Below are 19,662 nucleotides of genomic sequence, written 5' to 3'. Positions count from 1 at the left end.
TTTTGAAGTTCAGCTGGCAGAATTTTTGCTTCCAAAATAAACGTCCCGTGTAACTCAGCCTTTCTCTGCGTACTACAGAGCACCATGTGTGCTCAGCCGTTCTCCTGCCACCCCTCCTTCCTGCTCTGCTCTCTCATTGTATCTGCAGGGACGTTTTTAGGTGAATGGAATCACAGAATCACAGAATTGTAGGGGTTGGAAGGGACCCCTAGAGATTGAGTCCAACCCCCCTGCAAAGCAGGCTCCCTACAGCACCCTCTTCTTGGATAAGGTCGTTTGCTCTGTGCTTCAGAGAAATGTGCGAGACAGAAAAGGCAAAATGTTGTACAGGAATGAAACTGTGTAATGCCAAATGGTATTTTTGAATGTTTTGGCAGCGTAACCCTTTCTGATAAAGTGCTGGATAGGGCACGTAACCTCCGTGTCCTTCCTTGCACCTACAGCCAGACCTTCATTCTGTGTGAACTACCACCGCTGTAGGTCTTCAAGTTATCAATAACTGCAACAGGGACAGGCAATTTGGCACATCTGCAGGGAGGAGCCTGCTTTCATAGAATCCTGGAACAGCCTGGGTTGAACAGGACCTCAAAGATCATCTGGTTTCAACCCCCTGCTGAGTGCAGGGTCTCCAACCACCAGCCCAGGCTGCCCAGAGCCACGTCCAGCCTGGCCTTGAACACTTCCAGGAATGGGGTATCCACAGCCTCCTTGGGCAAATTTTAATTTGCTTTAATTGCTTCAGACAGTTTCTCCTTCTAAGTCAGATACCATCGGTGTCTCGGTTTGAAGGCTGGTAAAACCCCAAATCTGTGCCTCTGTTTGATTTTCTTAAACCCTATTCTTTATTACCACTTTTTTTTAACCCTTTTTTTTTTTTCTTATTTTAATGAGAAGTCTTTCCCTGGAAATCCCCGACACGTTTCAAGGGCTGCGTAACTGACTGCCTTCTGGCATTCCTCAAACGTTGCGATCTCAAGCAGCTGAAATTAACAGGTGCTTTATATTCTTCTTCCTCAGAAACAGAACGGGTGATAGGATTCGCATCGGTGGACCTTTCTCCCCTTCTCTCTGGCTTCCAGCTGGTGTGCGGGTGGTACAACATCACGGACTTCAGTGGGCAGTGCCGAGGGCAGATCAAAGTAGCAGTCTCCCCCCTTCAAAATATAAAGAATCTCAAAGAAGAAAGGCAGGCAAGGATCCGCAGCCAGACTCCGAGCTCTGCAGTAAGTGCTTTGCTTTCTTACCCTGTGTGTTGTCTCCTTAGATCAGCATTGACTCTCTGGGATTCTGAAGTAATGAGCAAACATAGCAAGCTTGGCCTACTGCAGTGGATCAGTCTGTAATCATACCAGAGATGCTTAATTCCTTGTTGAAGAATATTGCTTTATATTTCCAGAGAAGCCAATGGACAATATTAGTTACAGCACTCGTTTAAACCTTGGACATGATCATCACCAGCAGCTTGTGTCGCTCTCTTGTTGTTTTGTGGGTGTTTGGGTTTGTTTGTTAATTGTTAGGAGGATATTCTGTGAGTTTGGATGTCAGGGAACCTGGCATTGTTCTGTTTGATCAGCAGCTGATGCTCCAAACCAGATTGTAACATTTCTGCATGTCTAGGGCTGAGACTGGACGGTCCTTAGGATAAAATATGATGGCATTCTCAGAGATCCTTTAGCAGGCATCACTCAGGTGGTGTGGGATGCTGCTGCTGTGACACAAATTCAGCCTTTGGCCAATTAGGAAATTTCTAATTTGGCAGAGATTTAATTTTCTGCAAGTTTTACCGTTTTGTGCACGTGTTTTAGTCCCCAGACTTTCCAGCTGGACTGGGATAGGATATACACACGTAGTGGAGTCACTATAGCCTGCTTTCCATTCTTCAGTAGGGTGAGGAGGGATCCAGCAGCCCTTCTCATGCTACACATAACACGTGCTGTTGCTGAATGCAAAAAGGCAGAATTATACCCTCTTGACTATTTAACACTATGCTTTCTTATAACTATTTTATATGATACTGCTTTCAGCGTGATTTTTTTCTTGTTATTTGCCTGCTTTCCCTGGTTTGGATGGCTGTTTTAAACAACAAAGTTGGAACTGGAAAACGTAAATTGGAAACTGTGGTTACAGAGCAGGGTAGGCTGGTAATGAGACTTCCTATATATTGATAGCTGAATCTGCCTTTTAGCAGATGTCTGTGGGATAAGAGTGTGGTTGGACGGTACTTTGGCTCAGTGCTGGAAAACCCTTTGAAAACGTATATTTAGAAGATGTTTGCTCAGCAAAATACCACTTGAATTTCTATTTTCTCACTGTGGAAGGCTCGTGTGAGGTGTTCATCTTTCTTCTAGGTGAAGGCCGTCTTTCCAGCATTTCCCAGTAATGTTCCAAGCTTTTCCAAGCCCGTGTTGCCAAAGGAAGTTAGGAGTCCTTCTCGAGAACCGTAAGTCAGCTGGCTGTGAGTCATTCTGATCATTCCCAGGACAGAGAACTTTGCATATCTGATCACATAAAGCCCTGTCGTAAGTCTTTCCCTGTGTTGGAAAGATTATACTGAATTCCCTTTACCAATGAGAGGGCGGCCCAGGAGATGGCAACCTGGGGACAGGTACCTTTCTAAAAACCCAGATTTTCTTCTCGCTGATGTTTCATTTGCAAGCTGCTGCTTTAGGATTTACGCTGGACTATTACTAAAACTGCCAGTTATTTCTGCCAGGTCTCCATAAGAATAAGAACTCTTTATAATGCTACGTTAGAATTGAGTATTACTTGCATATCCCCTTCGTTTTGCCATACCTCTTGTCCGAGTAGAGATTTCAGACTGCTTTCTGTGTTTCAATGTAGCCCTGTTCCCAGCAGAACCAGTCCCTCTAAGGCACACACACCTCGTCACGAGGAGCATATGCAGAACGTGCGCAGGTTTCATGAATCCTTGCAGCAGGCAGAAGGAAATGCACAACGGGCAGCCAGGATGGATTCGCTGTCGCTGTCGTCGCGTGCTTCTCTTCTGACTGCTCTCAGGTAAGGCAAAGCCTTAGATGTACAAAGCATAGCTTGAAACGTCAGAATTCCCGCGCTGAATTTTAACAAAAATGAAAAAAATACGGTAAATGATTTAAAAAAAAAAACAACAAAGTGTCAGTGTAATTTACAGAAGGATGTCCTCTCACAGCAGGGTGCCTCTCTCCTTACTGGAAGCACTCATTTTTCTGTTGTCTAGATTCTAGACTTACAGATCAGGTCTACGTTTTGGGAGAGGAATGTTTATTATGTGGAGGAATGTAGGACTGGAAGAAACTTTCCCAGTTGTTCCATCATTTCTCCTGCCACCACAGTCTTAACATATCTCAAAATACTCAGATTTTTATCAAGCTCAGTCATAAAGTCAAGTAACACCCTTTCCTTTGAGACTTCTACTGCGAGGTCACTGCAAATCTTACTTCCTTTGAATAAGGGTGTTTAAAACTTGCTTTATTTTTTCTTTTTTTAGTTCCCAGCCTAAATTTGTTCTTGAGCAAACACTGTCCTTTCCCATAGGTAGAGCAGCCTCAACGTTTTCCTGTTGATCTGTTTTACACTAATAACCCCTACCCTTGCGTTTGCGTATTGACACCCTGTTGACTGGAAGGACGTGGGTGGATCCAGTCTGCCATCATTTCTTGTTCTTTTTGTTCCTTACCATTTTCTCACAACTGCTTCCAGACAAAACTTGAGTGAGCTGGATGAGGTTCAAAGATACTTCAGCCAGAAGCTGACCAGGTCTTTTCCTGACTTCAGTGATGGTAACAGATCCCAGCCAAGTCACAGAGAGCAGGAGAGCGATCGTCAAGGCTTGAGGAGTAGAGAAGTGGATCCCAACGGATGCCATCTTTTGAGGAAATCGAGTCAGCTGGTGTCCCAGGTCAGCAGCCTCATCAGCGGTAAGTTGTCACTTGGTCTGGAATTTTTGGTCAGGGGCTGCCTTGAAGCATCTTCAAATTCCTCAAGTAATGGAGGCTGGTCCCTGGTGGTGGTGGTCAGCATGTGTTCATCCACTGGCAGATGTCACTTTGGTGAGATTTCCAAACTTCTGCCAATAACGATAGTGTTGAGGTGGAATATTCAGGAGGCAGATGAGATGGGAGTGAAGGCCTAAATTCCACTTAGATTTCAGTGTCCAATAGAAAAAGAGTGCTCTTGTGCAAAACCAGTCCGCAGAATGGTACTGAGCTGAGTCCGTGACCCTTTGCTAAGAGGACTTGGCCCTTAATTTCTTTTTAGCTTAACTGTTCAAACCACTGTGATCTTCTAACAGAGAGGCACTTGGAATAGCAAAATGACCAGGGACTGAAGAGCTGTGCAGAGAAGAAGCTGTGGCTAGGAGTGCTGCCAGCTGGGCAGTTATTCTGTGCTGCTCCTGCCTCTAGCTGCCTGCAGGAAGCAACACTTCCAAGAGATGGAGCTGAAGGGCACGTTTCTCTTACACCACAACAGTTCTTGTATTTTCAGAACCTGTGCCAGGAGCCCAGGCAGCTCTTTGCTTCCAGCCTTGATAATTCTGCCACAGCAACTGAACAGTAGTCCAGAGTGAATTTCTGTCTTATGAGTATTAAATTAATAATTGTCTGTCGTTTGATCAGTGTTGGGGAGCTGAACTGAAAGCCAGATTATAGCCGTAGAATATCAGTAGCAACTGTGTCTCCTGGGCCAATAAATAAAGCTAGGGAAGCTATAAGAAGAAAAGCTGGTAGGATTACCCACATTTCCTGTCTGTGTTATTCCTCACTTCTTCCCCTGCGATCTGAGCAGCACAAACTGCTTTTAGTTGTTCCAAGCAATAGATACTTTTTTCCATTTGCCCCAGGTCACATTCCACTGACTGTTCTTTATACAAGAGTACCTTCACTGTCCAGTTTTCTTCTTTATATCCATGTAGATTTAAGGCAGTGTTTCTCGTTATTTTTCAGCACTGTCCTCCTGAACATTTCCTTTTTTCCTTTAGCATTTCTGTCCTTCTCCTGCCCTTGTAAGTGGTAGAATGTGGTCAGATCAGCAGTTTTTGACAAAATTGCTGTGTGTGTTTGACTCCTAGCCATTATCACACATGTGATTCTCTGCTAAAAGCCCAGGTAAAGGGTGAACAGTTGCTCTATGCATTTTCTGATGCTGTTTTCTGTTCACCAGACTTGCAGACAATCACAAAAAATACTAAAGACTCTCCTAACGTGGATCAAGACAGCGGCAGAAAGCTGGGTGCCTCTCATGTACCCAACCAGAAGGGTGGAGATGCCAGAACCGACGTGTGCCAAGGCCAGCTGGGGTTGGACTCACGTGGTGTTGGCAGCGATGCCCAGCAGCCGTGCTCCTTTGGGGGATCTGTCCTTGGCAGACGTGTGCTGCAGGAACTGCTCGACCAAGCTGTCCCCGAAGGGGAGCATCCAGCAGGCTGCATCCAGGGAGATGGAGGTGCTTTTGCCCATCAGCCACAAAGCGAAGAAGAGTACGAAGAAGAAGACATTATAGAGCCACGAACTCTTAATGAAATAACGACGCTGACTGACAGAACCAGTCCCTGGTCCAGCGTGCTCTCGGTAGAGCTGGGAGCTGAGCAGCAGCCCACAGACTTGCCACCTGAAGGTCAGCACTCGGTGGACATAGATGGTTTGAGGAAAGGGAGCAGCAGACGGAGCAGCACGTTGTCCAGCACACCACGAGGTGACAACAGAAGCGTGCTCACCTCTCTTAGCCCATGCATTAGCCCCCATGCATTGCAGAGCAGTCCTTGGACAGGAGCAGAAGGCTTTAAGAGCTTGAGTAATGGCACAGAAACAGCTGACAAGGAGCTGGTTCAGCCTGCTCGTTTGTCAGAAGTGCATCAGACAGACAGCAGCCCGGTTGAAAATGGAAATTACATCTGGCACAGAACAGTTAACACTAAGCAAGTAGAGCAGAACACAGAGTTTCACGCGGCCTCCAAGGAACTGCTGGAATTTCCAGGGGGCCTTAGTTGGACCACTCCGAAAGCCACAGCAAGAGAGGAGGAGAACAGTGAGGTTTTAAATGAAGATCATCAAGATGAGGAAAAAAGTGGTTCTGATGAGATCTGTGCCAAGAGTGTATCTGCCCAAGCAGGCTCGGAAGGGCACAGTGGCAGCTTGTCTGACAGCAGCCATGAAGATCCACTGGAAGAGTCAGGAAAGCCTGAGAAACCAAAAATGGTTTTGTATCCTTCTCTTTCCTTAAGCACACAGTGCATTCAGGGAGTGGATCTTATCTTTTGCTTAGAATCACACGGGCTTCAGAAATGAGAAATTCCATCAGTCCCTGTTACAAGGAGGCTCATTCCCTGCCCTCAGCTCCTGTGAAGCTTTGTGCCGTTGCTTGCCACCAAAGGTTGTTTCTTAACAGCTGTGCTCAGATCTGATCCCGTAGTTGTTCCCAACTTCTTCCTCCCGCCCCAGCAGATGGAAGCCTCCATGAGAATGCTCAGCACCTCTTCTCACCCTCCCACAGTAAGTATGGGACATCCCTTCCTTTATTGTTCTGCTTGATGGAGTGCAGTTGTTAAAGCAGGAATAGGATCGTAGAATATTGGCTTGGGTTGGAAGGGGCCTTAAAGATCATCCAGCACTTCTCCCCTTCTTTCTTTGCCTGGCAGTGCTGAGGTTGTGACAGTTTCCAAACCACGGTGAGTCTTTCTGACCCCTCTTCTCTCAGAGAGGGTGGATGTCAGCATCAGTGGCTGTGTTGTTGGTGACACTTGTGCCTCTGTGTTGCAGGAGGTGACTCGGTTGTTTTGAGCTCTAAGTGTGATTCTTTTGCAGCTGCAGTGGGGCTGTTGATGTGGATCTCAGTCCTGCACCATGTGGGCTACGTATTTACCTCTTGCAGAAAAGATGAGGTATTCATTCCCCTCACCGTGACCTATGAAACAAATGCTGTAAGAAACATTGGTATAATCACAAACTTGATTAAACAGAACAAAACTAGGCAGGATCTGATAGCACTGAAGTCATGGAAGCTGCTTGCAGTTAATAAATATCTTTGCAGCCCAGGTGAAATGCATGAATTTTTGCTGTTTTGCATGGTTAAGTCTTATGTAAATCAGATTAATGTTTTTTAATATTTTTTCTAAAGCCCTTGACACTTGTTCCTGATGGAAATACAGAGCTCTGTCAGAGCCATCATGGTCAGAGCATGCTTTCAGCTTCCCAGGATTTAACCTGACTGATACCCAGCCTGCAGTGCGTCTCAGCACTCATTAAGCATACTTCTCATGCTGCATCCAAATGTCTCAGATGAAATCCGAAGCAGAATCTCAGACATGTTTCCCCTTCAGAGTTCTCTGTGTTCCCTTCTGTCTGTGCCCGCTTGCCCTCTCTCTCACTGCCATGCCCCTCTTCCAAGTTTTGCTTTCTCTGAAGAGTTTCTGCTTCTTCCTGGAAGCTCTCTGCCCTCCTGTGCACCTCCAAATCATCCCTCACACCCATGGCTTAGTGTTAATTCCAACCTTACATGAATTCCTCTGTGCAGCACTAAGCTCAGTAGCTAGAAACGCACCCCTGAAAGGGATTAATAACTGGGGAGAATATTATCAAAGCCCTATTTGGATATAGCTGACATTAAACCTGTTGAAACCTGTGGTTAGCCACAGCCAATCCTTTGCAGTAGCACTTGGAAGTGTCTGCTGGGACAGGACCCGGTCCTGTGTTGCGCAGCCACCACGAGAACAGGATGTTTTCTGCTCAAGTCAGTGGGACGCTGCCGTTCAGGAGAACTGCTCCCTCATATTTTTGTTCCGAACATCACTTTCTAAATCTGGGTTCGTTTGGTTTCCGCGCAGCTCAGCAAACACCGCGCGCGGCGGCGGCGGGGCCGAAATGTGAGCTGCTCCCCTCCGCAGGTCAGCACAGCCCTGCCACTCACATGGCACTTGGCATCGGCGTGATCCTGACGCCTCCAGCTCATCTGGCTCCCTGCTTTCCCTCTCTTTTACACCAAATGAAGAAGCAGCGCTGAGGGGGCAAAGCAGGCCGGCGTGCCGAAAGAAGATGGCCGTGTTTCAAGACAAAAAAGGGTTTTCTCGTGGATCTGCAGCAGCTCGTGGACCTGAGTTCTGCAGAGCCTCTCAAAATCTGAACGTTCTTAGGCCTTTTTTTCTCCACCACATCTCAGTGCCCTGGCTCCCGAGGTCTTTCCCAGCTTCCCTGTCCCACGCTTGTCGCTGCTCTCCGCCTGCTCCAGCAGCTTGGGCTCCACTTCTGCCCCTTCTCAAGTTCAGCAGCTCTGCACTTGTCCTCTCAGCCCGTCTCCTCATATAACCTGGGGAAAATTACCCGTGGCTCAATTTAGCAGCATCCAACACTGTTATCATAGCTACCATAAAGCTACAACTGTTTTATCGCAGGCATGGTGTAGGTGGCCCATGTTGCAGAGTTAAATCATCTTTTTATTATTATTATTATTATTATTATCTCTTCTATGAATATTCCAAAAGGATCAGAAACATACACTGCAACCAATTTTATTCAGCATCAATAATATTTCCAGTGTTGTTTCGCGTGGATGTGTTTTCAGTGCAAATTAGAGGAAATACTTTTATGACACGAACTTGAGGCACCTTCGGAACAAGAGGCTTTTAGCTGTTCTAAATGCAGCCAGCAAAGGTGCAGACATCCTTCCTTGGTTGTGATGCTGGTTCTTTGTTCCCAGTGTCCTTCCTTGGTTGTAATGTTGGTTCTCGCTCTGTTCCCAACACCCTTCCTCAGTTGTGATGTTGGTTCTTTGTTCCCAACACCTTTCCTTGGCTGTGGTGTTGGTTCTCGCTCTGTTCCCAACATCCTTCCTTGGTTATAATGTTGGTTCTCACACTGCTCCCAACACCTTTCCTTGGTCGTGATGTTGGTTCTTTGTTCCTAACACCCTTCCTTGGTCGTGATGTTGGTTCTTTGTTCCTTACACCCTTCCTTGGTTGTGATGTTGGTTCTTTGTTCCCAACACCCTTCCTTGGTCGTGATGTTGGTTCTTTGTTCCTTACACCCTTCCTTGGTTGTGATGTTGGTTCTTTGTTCCCAACACCCTTCCTCGGTTGTAATGTTGCTCTGTTCCCATTCCAGGTGCAACCATTAAATCTCTTCTTTTTCCTGACTCAGGTTACCCAGGGGACACAGAATCATAGAATCATGGGATGGCCTGGGTCGAAAAGGACTTTAAAGATCATCTAGTTTCAACCAGAGCTGAGGTGTTACCCAGTAGATATGTCCTCTTAACCTGCTGAGCAGAAGTGCTGATGCTTTTTATCACTTTCCTGATCAGAAAAAGTAGAGTGGGAGGCTGCATTGCTTCCCCCACTTGGGAGCAGGCACGCTGCCCGCGGTTTGACGCAAACCTTTTGCTGCCCAGAAGCAGAAGTAGGTGCGAGGTGACCCCGTGGGAAGTTCATAGCCTGTTAACACAGATCTGTTTGCACTTCGTTAGCGCACAACCAGAGCTGGCTGTCAGGCCTTCCTGCACCACAGAGCTGCAATGCGGTTTGCCTTCCAGGTTACCAAAATTCTCTGACCTTGGAATAAGCAAACCCCCGACCCCTGGAAAATGCTCAGAAATCCGTTTGCTTCGCCCAAATCCCTGGCACGCAGCAACCAGAGAACCCCGGGCTGGTTTAAGTGTCCTGCAGTGCCGCAGCCATCTCTATAAAAAGAAAGGTGAGGCGTGATCTGTGCGTAGCTCCTCTTCCTCTGGATTTTCTGATCTCAGTGTGTGCTCCGTGGCTGAGCATCAGATACTTGGCACCAGTGACGGCGTTGGAGTGGGGACAGAGAGAGCGAGCCAGGAGCACTGCCTGGGCTCGGGCATAGCAAGGAATGGTGTAAACATGTTTAAGACCTTGCTCTGGAAACTATGCAGAAGGTTAAAGTTGAGCCTGCGTGGAGCTGCCCGCTCGGTGCCAAAGGAGCAGCTCCGAAACGCGGCCAGAATGTCTCACTGTGTGCTGAGCCTGGAAGGAACTGGGGTATTTCAAAGAAAACAGCCTTGTGCAGAGGGAAGTGCAGAAGCGTAGCTCTTCCTTTCTCCACCTCCCAAAGATGTTGGTGAACCTAAAGCTGGGAATGTGATTTCCGAGGACGTCTGCAAGCTTGGAATGCTCTCTGTGCTTGTCAGTTCGCAGCTGTGCCTTCGGAATAGCGAAACAGAAAGAAGAGCTGCTGAGCCTCTCTTACAGTTGGAAATCCTTTCTTGGAAGGGTCCTTGGGGACACGTATGCTGCTGCAAATGGACACAGTGGTATGAAATGGCAGGGGGATTTTACCCACTTCTATCAGAACAAGCTCAGTCTGCTGGGCAAGCACACCTCCTGTGTGGCAACCAGGAGCATACAGCCCACCAGCCACCATCAGGAACGTTGTAACGCAGCAGGGAGCTGCTCTGCTTGCCCTATTTGCAGTGTAAGGGCACAGTGCTCTTCTGGGGTAAGCTATTGCATCAGTGCCGTATGCAAAACGTGGGTGAGGAACAGCAAGTTCTGCAGCAGCCTCTGGCCGAGCATGAAGGCCACTGCCTGAGTGGTGCCTCTCCTGCAAGCACTTCCTGAGTTGTTTAGGGTCCACCTCGTGCACCTTTCATATCCATCCCCTCCCTCTCCCCGAAGAAGAAGAGTAAAAAGAACAGTATCTTCAAATCAGCACTTAAAGAACAAAGGAAATGAACTTCATGTAATTTCTCCTTTAGAATCGCTTTTAACAATGGATAAGGAGTTGGATGGGTGGTCGCACTCAGAAAGCTGCGGGCAGCGGCTCAGTGTCCAAGTGGAGACCAGTGATGAGCGGTGTTCCTCAGGGGTCAGGGCTGGGACCGATGTTACTGAACATCTTTGTAGCTGATGTGGACTGAGGGCATCCTCAGCAGTTTGCAGACAATACCAAGCTGAGCGGTGCAGCTGACACACCAGAGGGAAGGGATGCCATCCTGTGTACCTGGGCAGGCTGCAGAGGTGGGTCCAAGCCAACCTCATGGAGTTCAGCAAGGCCAAGGGCAAGGTCCTGCACATGGGTCAGGGCAACCCCAAGCAGAGATACAGGTTGGGCGGAGAATGGCTGGAGAGCAGCCCTGAGGAGAAGGATCTGGGGGTGTCAGTGGGTGAAAGACTCAACATGAGCCAGCAATGTGCGCTGGCAGCCCAGAAGGCCAAACTGTATCCTGGATAGGATATGTGGTGCTCAGGGACATGATTTAGTGGTGGGTTGTTATTAGGGCAGTATGGTTGGGTTGTGGTTGGACTTGATGATCTTGAAGGTCTTTTCCAACCTGAGCAATTCTATGATTCTATGAAGAGTTCACGGTATAGATGTCACAAGATGGAAGAAGCTCCAGGCCTGGGTCCTGCTGAATCCTTTTCAGTATGATAAAAGTCTCAGGATTGTTCAGGTTGAAGAAATCCTCCGGGATCCCCACCCCCACGGTGTCCCCCGGTGCCGCATCTCCACGCTTCTCAGAATGGACGCTTCTGCAGCATTACAGGCCCTGGCCATCTATTTTCCTGGATAGTTCGGAGCCTTTTATCGCGTTATTCACACAGCTGGGTGAATAAAACCATGAGATCCAGGCTTCTCCCCCTCTCCCCATTTACCTCATGGGGAGCAGGAGGGTTGCCTGGCGGTTGAGACTGAGGGTTATCAGCAAGCTGCTCTGCTTTCACGGGATGGGATCGGATGGGACCTGTGCCTGACGCTGAGGCTCAGCTCTGCACTGCAGAACATTTCTGTTTTCTTCCTTCTCTCCGCAGAGCGGCCGCGGGGCTGCGCCGGGGGCCATCCCGTACCGACGGCCGCAGCGGAGGCCGACCCTGGTCCCAGCTGAGCTCTCGGAGGAGGAAGCCAGGAGGATCGCCAGGATCTTCTCCGCTCGGCTCCGCGAGAAGGAATAGCGTGGATCAGAGCACAGGAGGAGCATCCCACGGCACGGCCGGTTCCTGGCACGTCACAAACACCGCGGCCTCGGGGAGAGGAGGTGGGAGCAGCGGGGCTCGGCCTCTGGCCATGAATTGGCCCAACTGGGGTTTACTCAGAGGGAGCAGAAGCGTGGTGGCCCACCAAGGGCAGGTCCCAGGTGAGGCTCAGCCCCCTGCTGACCGACTTGCTCTTCAGATCCCCAACCGCTGAGCTTCGTTCTTGTGCAATTTCTCTCATTTTTATACAACTTGGGTAAAACATCCCATTCTGGGGCATCTCCTTGACCCGAAGGATGGAGAACACGAACAATTTGCCGTCCTGGAGCAGAGCAGAGAACTGCTGCTTCGCTGCCCATGTGTGGGGATGGGAGAGGCTCTCCCTCCCCTCCTCGTGGCCTTGAAGAATCACTGTACATCCAGACCAAGGATGCTGTAAAATGAGTGTACAAAGGGGTTTGCGTAGAAATACGGGACTTTTCTATTATAAATTATTTTGTAAATGCTTTCTGTCCGTCTCTATGCCAGATCCCCGTGCTGCAAACCACGCTACGTTACGTCCGCGCCGCTGTCGGACCGCTGTTGGTGATGCCCATTTCTGGCTGTGTGTGCCTGCACTGCCGGGTGCATCCAATGGGATTGAATATCCCCGAGGTCGGAGCACAGCCCGTGCAGCAACAGAGCGGGGTGAGGGGGTCCTGGTGGCAGCCCCAAAAGTGGGGACTGGGCAGCCCTGGGAACACCATGGCTGTGAGTTTTAAGAAACCAGAAGAGGGGCTTTTGTTGATCTCTCGCCCATCCTGGAGCTGCTTCCCATCCCCACAGCCCTCGTGCATCGCTGTCCTCCAAAGGGGACAGTGCTTTTGTTGCCTGTACTCCCCCGTGGATGTGAACTCGGGGGTTCCTGACGCTGCTCCATGTGAGCGCGGGGGACACGTGGGGTGGCTGCGGCGCAGGAAATCCCTGCGGTAAACAAGCCCAGCCCTGGCAGCTGCGTGGGATTAATGACAGCCTCGTGCTGGGGCCAGGGGGGGTCTGTCCCAGGCTCCCAGACAGACCAGGTCGTGTTTTCAAGTGCTGCTTCCCCAAAGCTCTGGCGTAGGGACTGAAATGCCATCACTCCTTGGGGCTGCCAGGTGGCCCCATTCTCAGTGGCTCAAATGCCACTGGGGGACGGGGTTGCGCTGTCACCCGATCCCCGCGGCCGCTGGAATGTCCTCTGGGTGCTATATAAGTGGGGGCCACACGCAGGTGGAAGGAGTGAGACGGGGACACGGAGCCGAGCCCCCTTGGTAAGGCCCTGGGGGACGCCGGGGGTCAGGGGGCTGGGCCAGGCTGCTCTGGGCCTCGGTTTCCCCAAGGATGCACAGAAACAGAGCGGGATTTGATTCCGTGCTTGTCTGAAGCCAACCAGAGCTGCGGCAGTGAGCTGTCATCTCCATCCGTGAGCCAGGAGCCCCGCAGGACACTGCGTCCCACTGCCAACTTTTGCGTTCTCTCCCAGCCACCATGGTGGGCCTGAAGCCCCCCGAGGTGCCCCCCACGGCCGCCGTGAAGTTCTTCAGCGCCGGGACGGCCGCCTGCATCGCCGACCTCTGCACCTTCCCCCTGGACACCGCCAAAGTGCGGCTGCAGGTACGGCCCCGAGAGCCCCACGTGGAGATGGAGCTCCCACGGTGCCAGGAGCCACCAGGGCGGTGCCACCGAGTGGGGACAGCTGGGGTGACGCGGTGGGCACCCCACAGATCCAGGGCGAGGTGAGGATCCCACGCAGCACCAACGCGGTGGAGTACCGGGGTGTGCTGGGCACGCTGAGCACCATGGTGAGGACCGAGGGGCCCCGCAGCCTCTACAGGGGGCTGGTGGCCGGGCTGCAGCGGCAGATGAGCTTCGCCTCCATCCGCATCGGGCTCTACGACTCCGTGAAGCAGCTCTACACCCCAAAAGGGGCTGAGAGTGAGTGCGGTGGGGGCTGGGACCCCACCCCCATTGTGCATCCCAACCCGGTGTGCAACCACGCCAGTGGGGGACCAACTCACCCCAATGGGCACCAACCCACCCCAATGGGGGACAACTCATCCCAGTAGGGATTGACCACCCCAACGGGGGACCAACCTACCCCAATGGGGGACCAGTTCATCCCAGTAGGGATAACCCACCCCAATGGGCACCGACCCACCCCCATGGGGGACAACTCATCCCAGTAGGGTTCACCTACCTCAGTGGGGACCAACCCAACTCAAGCGTGCCCAACCCAGCCCCAGATGCACAACCCTTCCCAAAATGCACCCCCCAAACCTCAGAGTCACCCCGTCCCTACCTGTGGCAGGGGATGGGGTCCCCAATGCATGCCCTCCCCAGGCACAGGGCTGCTGGCACGGCTGCTGGCGGGCTGCACCACGGGGGCCGTGGCGGTGACGTGCGCCCAACCCACCGACGTGGTCAAGGTGCGGTTCCAGGCTCTTGGGGCGCTGCCGGAGAGCAACCGCCGGTACAGCGGCACCGTGGATGCCTACAGGACCATTGCCAGGGAGGAAGGAGTGCGTGGGCTGTGGAGAGGTAGGGGATGGCATGGCATGGCATGGCATGGCATGAGGATAGGGATGGAATGGGAAAGAGGATAGGAATGGCATGGGATGGGATGGGGTAGAGAGGGAGGTGGAAATGGAATGGGATGGAGGAGGAGACGGTGATGAGGAAGGTAGATGGGATGGGATGGGATGGCATGAGGGATGGGATGGGATGGGATGGGATGGGACGGGACGGGACGGGACTCATAGCATCAGAGGGGTTTTGGTGGGAAGGGATCTCACAGCCCCCCCAGCCCCAATCCCTCCATGGGCAGGGGCACCTCCTGCAGCCCAGCGCCCATAGCTTCATCCATGGCCTTGGGCACTGCCAGGGAGAGGGCACCCACAGCTCTGGGCTGCAGTGCCAGGGCTTCACCTCCTTAAAAGGTGAAGGATTTCTACAAGAGCTGTAGGGATGTGGCACTGAGCGACACGGTCAGCGGGCATGGTGGGGCTGGGCTGGGGTTGGACTTGGGGATCTTGGAGGGCTTTTCCAGCCTTAATGATTCTATAGACCCCAGCTCTGAGCCTTGAACGAGGACAGGGTTGAGGATAGGGACAGTGGCACCGGGGCACGCACCCACCAGGCCGTGGGCCCCATCCCAACACCACCGCCATCCCCACAGGGACGCTGCCCAACATCGCCCGCAACGCCATCATCAACTGCGGCGAGCTCGTCACCTACGACCTCATCAAGGACACGCTGCTGCGGGCGCAGCTGATGACAGGTGAGGACGGGACCGGGGACACGGCCCCACGCGCCATCCCGGTCCCCAAAAGCCCTCACCCCCGTTCCGCCCCACAGACAACGTTCCCTGTCACTTCGTGGCCGCTTTCGGGGCCGGATTCTGCGCCACGGTGGTGGCGTCACCGGTGGACGTGGTGAAGACGCGGTACATGAACGCCGGGCCCGGGCAGTACCGGAACGTGCCGAGCTGCCTGCTGGCCCTGCTGCTGCAGGACGGCATCGCCGGCCTCTACAAGGGGTGAGTGGTTCAACGCCGCCTGGCACAAAGCAGTGACCGAGGACGTCCCTTCCAATGGCCCTGTCATCCCTCCCTGCAGGTTTGTCCCCTCTTTCCTGCGCCTCGGCTCCTGGAACGTGGTGATGTTCATCTCCTATGAGCAGCTGCAGCGCGTGGTGATGCTGGCCCGGCCCGCGCCGCCCTGATCGCCTCCAGCCTCACTCGTCAGCGCTGACGAGTTGCAGCAGTCAATTACATTAATTGCTGAAGCAGCGGGGAGCGGAGGTACCAAAGGTCTCCAAACCCACGGGATGAGAGGGACCAAGGGCAGCCCCGTGAGGGACCAGCGGGAGGAGAAACGCAAAGAAGGGAAGGATGGAGGTGTCCAGAGCAGAGCAGGGAGAGGAAGGATGGAGGGGTCAAGGTTTTCCAGCCAGGAACAGCAGTGCTGCCTGGGGGAAGAGAGGTGGGAAGGAGCGTGGTGGGTGGGGGACACGGTGAGGCCGGGTATTCCTCGCTGATGCTTCAAATAAATCGCCCCTATGGGGTCTGTCGCAGCAGGACTTGGGGCTCCTTTGCTTTATTTTTATTATGGGGGAGGGTAGGGTTTTTCTCCTGGCCCGGAGGTGCAGTTGGGTTGCAATCCTCGGGGTCTTTTCCTGAATGATTCTGGTCTTGCCAAAGAGGATCAGCCCCTTGGGAATGCTGCAGTGCAGAACGAAGCGAGGAGGGCAGCAATTGGTGCCCCAGAACACGAGGGGAGCGGAGCCAGGCTGCTGGGAGCAATGTGTGGGTGGACAGGGTCCTGGCACCAGGGGAAATCCCCCATTTTTACCTTACTCCCAGCGCCGACAGCCTTACTGGGAGGAAAGCAGGGGGCTGGCAGCTCCTAGGACAGCAGCGCTCTCCTCAGCAGCAGCTTCTTGTCGGGCGTGAGGCGCTTGGGGAAGCAGACGTTGAAGCGGATGAGGAGGTCACCCCTGCGCCGCGGGTCTTCGAGCAGCGGCATCCCCTCCCCCGGCACCACTTTGCAGTACGTGGGGCTGCAAAGCGAGATGGGGCTGAGAGGGGTGGCGAGGTGCTCCCATCCCCAGATGGGGGGAGATGGGACCCCACTGAGAGGTGCCCAACGCCTCCCCTGCCAGCAGGGCGTGAGCAGAGCACGGTGGGACTCTGCCTGCGGGCTGGGAGCCTCCAGCCTGCTGCCCAAAGCTCCTGGAGCACCCAGGAACGCAGGAGGAGCAGCCGGGGGCTTCAGGAAGCTCTGAGCTCCAACAACCCGCGGTGCATGGAGGTTTACCCGCAGCACCTGTTCACCCGCAGCTCTGCACCCACCCCCAACCCGAGCGCGCTGCTCACTGCACGATGTCGTTGATGGGGATGTTCAGCAGCCGCCCGTCCAGCGTCCTCACGTCCACCGTGCAGCCGACCAGCGCCTGCAGATTCAGAGCAGGACCCCGAGCTGCGGCCGCACAGGGACCCCTGTCCTTAACCATGCGAGCAGTGGGGCGGCAGAGCAGGACAGCTCCCACAAACCAAAGGGGCTGAGGACCCGAGCCCTGCGCTGCCCTCCCTCCTCTGCACGTTTTGCAGCCCCTGGCTGAAGGCAAACGACAGCTGGACGTCCCCTCCCTTCGCTCCTCACCATTCCCAGGGGGATATCGGCCACGTAAACGAGGTCGTCGTTGGTTCTTTTGAACCTCGGGTGAGGTTTCTCTTGGACAACGAAGGTGATGTCGCCTGGAATGATGTTTGGACCCTAAAAAAGGGGGGAAAAAAAGAGATCTGGGAATGGTTTGATACACGGTTTTATACAGGGCAAGGGGACACCAATAGCTGCCCCTTTGTTGCTGGCTTGCAAGAGAGACTGATTTTCTTCATTTAGGGGATAAAAACCAACAACATGTTTTATCCAAGTCTCCTGCTAAGCCAAGGGAATCCAGAGTGAGTTCTGCAAAGGTGAGGGGCAGGCAGAGCAGCATCCCTTTCTGTTATGTTTAGCCCAAGATAAAGGCAGGCAGAAGTGGCTCCTTTCTTGCTGTTTCCGAGCACAGCAGCGCGGCCGCGCCCCAGAGGAACCCATCACTTCCCTGGGTCAGTGCTAAGGACACAGCACAGCCACGTGTCCCCGCGGGAGCGGAGGCAGAGCAACAACGCTGAGCTCCCACTGCAGGGACACAGCAGAAATGGGAAATCTGCAAAGAGCACCCGGCTGTGCCTGAGGGAACCCAGCCCAGAGCTTCACGCCGCGGTGGTCACCTGGTCTCCTTCCTTTTCGAACGTGATCCTGGTGCCTTGCTTCCACCCGGGCTGCACGTCGATGATCAGGATCTTGTCCCTGATGGTGCTCGTTTGGCCGTCTTCGTTCATCACCTGCGGGGTGGATGAGCTTGGAGATGTAGCAGGGGAACCCCCGCTGTCAGAGCAGCTCCAGGCCGGGTTGGATGCACCCGGGCCAACGTGATCTGGTGGGGGGAAGGGGTCCTCACCCTGCCTGGCACAAGCTCTGCCCTTACCCGGCGGGAGATCTTCATCTTCTTGGTGCAGCCGAAGAAGAGGTCTTCAAGGGAGACGTGGAGGTCCCACACCATCGGGGGGTCCTGCTTTATCACGCCTCGTCCTCGCAGCCCTCCAAAGGGCAGGGTCACCTCCAAGCCATCCTTGGTGAAGAACTCTGCATGGGGCAGCACAGGGGGTGCAGGGCTCTAAACCCCAGTCCCACGGTGAAAGAGAGAAGAAAACCTCCAGCAGAGAGGAGATGGAGGTTAGATGTTGGGGAAATATTTCACGGAGAGGGTGGTGAGACTCCAGCACTGCTGCCCAGAGCTGGGGGTGCCCCATCCTTGAAGGTGACAAGGGCACAGATGGGCCCTGGGCAGCCTGAGCTGGGGGCAGCCAGTCCACAGCAGGGGGTGGGGGTGGGGCTGGGAGGGCTTCGAGGTCTATGAGGAGGAAGCACTGACACAGAACTCGAAGTTCAGGGGCTGGTAGTGAGCACAGCCCCAAAAGGGGCAAAGGCTGCTCCGGGGATGGCAGCAGAGCAGCCACCCACCTGCAAAGGGGTTGTGTCCTCCAAAGAACTCCTTGAAGACTTTGTCAGGGTTGTTGTGGAACACGTACCCGGCGGTCCAGGCGTCCTCACCCCCAGACTCCACAGGGATGCCGCCTTTGAGACCTTCTTCACCAAACCTGTCGTAGATGCCTCTCCTCACAGCTAAGGGACAAGGAGGGATTGGGAACAGCCATTGTACTGAGAGAAGGACGCCCCGAGAGCAGCCCTGTAGAGAAGGACATGGGGGTTCTGGTGGAGAAAAATAGGACAGGAGCCAGCAGTGCGTGCTCACAGCCTGGAAGGCAGCAGTCCCCTGGGCAGTGGGCAGGGAGGGGACTGTCCCCTTCTGTCTGCCCTCATGAGGCCCCGTCTGGAGCACAGGAGGGATGTGGGAGCTGGTCCAGAGGAGGGCACGGGGATGCTCAGAGGATGGAGCAGCTCTCTATGGAGACAGGCTGAGGGAGCTGGGGGTGCTCAGCCTGGAGAAGGGAAGGCTGCAGGGAGACCTCACTACGACCTTCCAGAGCCTTAAGGGAGCTGACAAACAGGAGGCAGAGGGGTTTTTCACACAATCTTATAGTGATAGGACAAGAAGGAATGGCTTTAAACTATCCGAGGGGAAATTTAGGTTACATGTGAGGAGGAATTTCTTTCCCCAGAGGCAGCGAGGCCCCAGCGCTGCAGCCCAGAGCTGTGGGTGCCCAGCCCTGGAGATGACAAGGCTCAGCCCTCGCCGCTTACGGTCGCTCAGGACGTCGTAGGCCTCCGCCAGCTGCCGGAAGCGCTCCTGCGCCCACGGCTTCTTGCATTTCTGCGGGTGGTACTCCAAGGCCAGCAGCCGGTACCTGCAGGGGGCGAGCAGAGCGCGGCCTGCAGCCCCCGCCAGGTAGAACTGAGGCAGCCCGCTGCCCCGACCCCCGTCCCCCGTCCCCCCCTCACGCCTTCTTGATGTCGGCGTCCGTAGCCCCGCGGCCTAGCTCCAGCACGGCGTAGTAGTCCTGACCCATGGCGGCCCCGTCGCTATGGATACGCAGCCCGCGCGGGGTCGCCACGGCAACGGGGCCAGGCCGCACTTCCGGCTCCTGGCTGCGCTTCCGGCGGCACTTCCGGTTCTCCCCGCGCGGGGCACGACGGGAACCGTAGTTCTCTCGGCCC

At 53.6% G+C, this 19,662-nt stretch overlaps 3 protein-coding genes across 25 annotated transcripts in view; 2 read left to right on the top strand and 1 right to left on the bottom strand.

The window, feature by feature from the left end:
• Nucleotides 1-12,426, top strand: part of C2CD3 (C2 calcium dependent domain containing 3) — a 44,841-nt gene extending 32,415 nt beyond the window's left edge. For 3 of the 11 annotated variants that reach the window (XM_021384135.1, XM_021384131.1, XM_021384130.1), the window contains 7 exons: nucleotides 1,018-1,223; nucleotides 2,349-2,440; nucleotides 2,842-3,018; nucleotides 3,700-3,917; nucleotides 5,161-6,199; nucleotides 6,395-6,488; nucleotides 11,759-12,426. In XM_021384135.1, coding sequence (XP_021239810.1) covers nucleotides 1,018-1,223; nucleotides 2,349-2,440; nucleotides 2,842-3,018; nucleotides 3,700-3,917; nucleotides 5,161-6,199; nucleotides 6,395-6,488; nucleotides 11,759-11,899 — 1,967 coding nt within the window. In that variant the 3' untranslated portion in view covers nucleotides 11,900-12,426. Of the gene's footprint in view, nucleotides 1-1,017; nucleotides 1,224-2,348; nucleotides 2,441-2,841; nucleotides 3,019-3,699; nucleotides 3,918-5,160; nucleotides 6,200-6,394; nucleotides 10,621-11,758 lie in introns of those variants that run through there. The other 8 variants (XR_002434228.1, XM_021384138.1, XR_002434229.1 and 5 more) reach the window with 8 other exon arrangements.
• On the top strand, nucleotides 12,324-16,018 carry LOC110392152 (mitochondrial uncoupling protein 3-like). 2 transcript variants are annotated; one of them, XM_021384153.1, is made up of 7 exons: nucleotides 12,324-12,607; nucleotides 13,425-13,555; nucleotides 13,666-13,876; nucleotides 14,282-14,479; nucleotides 15,117-15,218; nucleotides 15,296-15,476; nucleotides 15,556-16,018. In XM_021384153.1, the coding sequence occupies exons 1-7, from the start codon at nucleotides 12,361-12,363 to the stop codon at nucleotides 15,659-15,661; spliced, it is 1,176 nt and encodes a 391-aa protein (XP_021239828.1). In that variant the 5' UTR covers nucleotides 12,324-12,360; the 3' UTR covers nucleotides 15,662-16,018. The 2 variants fall into 2 exon arrangements, with proteins under 2 accessions (XP_021239828.1, XP_021239829.1); XM_021384154.1 differs by having other exon boundaries at nucleotides 12,576-13,555.
• DNAJB13 (DnaJ heat shock protein family (Hsp40) member B13) lies at nucleotides 14,333-19,589 on the bottom strand. Of its 12 annotated transcripts, none has more exons than XR_002434234.1 (9): nucleotides 19,447-19,589; nucleotides 19,249-19,352; nucleotides 18,508-18,669; nucleotides 17,972-18,129; nucleotides 17,715-17,828; nucleotides 17,101-17,214; nucleotides 16,815-16,891; nucleotides 16,291-16,498; nucleotides 14,333-14,469 (listed from the first exon to the last, which is right to left on the bottom strand). XR_002434234.1 is itself a non-coding variant. In XM_021384161.1 (9 exons), the coding sequence occupies exons 1-8, from the start codon at nucleotides 19,512-19,514 to the stop codon at nucleotides 16,345-16,347; spliced, it is 951 nt and encodes a 316-aa protein (XP_021239836.1). In that variant the 5' UTR covers nucleotides 19,515-19,589; the 3' UTR covers nucleotides 16,020-16,231; nucleotides 16,317-16,344. The 12 variants fall into 12 exon arrangements, 7 of the variants coding, with proteins under 7 accessions (XP_021239836.1, XP_021239835.1, XP_021239837.1 ...); XR_002434233.1 differs by lacking the exon at nucleotides 14,333-14,469 and adding an exon at nucleotides 16,020-16,160; XM_021384161.1 differs by lacking the exon at nucleotides 14,333-14,469 and adding an exon at nucleotides 16,020-16,231 and having other exon boundaries at nucleotides 16,317-16,498.

This window comes from Numida meleagris, chromosome 1 (assembly GCF_002078875.1).
Source record: "Numida meleagris isolate 19003 breed g44 Domestic line chromosome 1, NumMel1.0, whole genome shotgun sequence".
Lineage (NCBI taxonomy): Eukaryota > Metazoa > Chordata > Aves > Galliformes > Numididae > Numida > Numida meleagris.
This window is presented reverse-complemented; position numbering and strand designations above follow the sequence as displayed.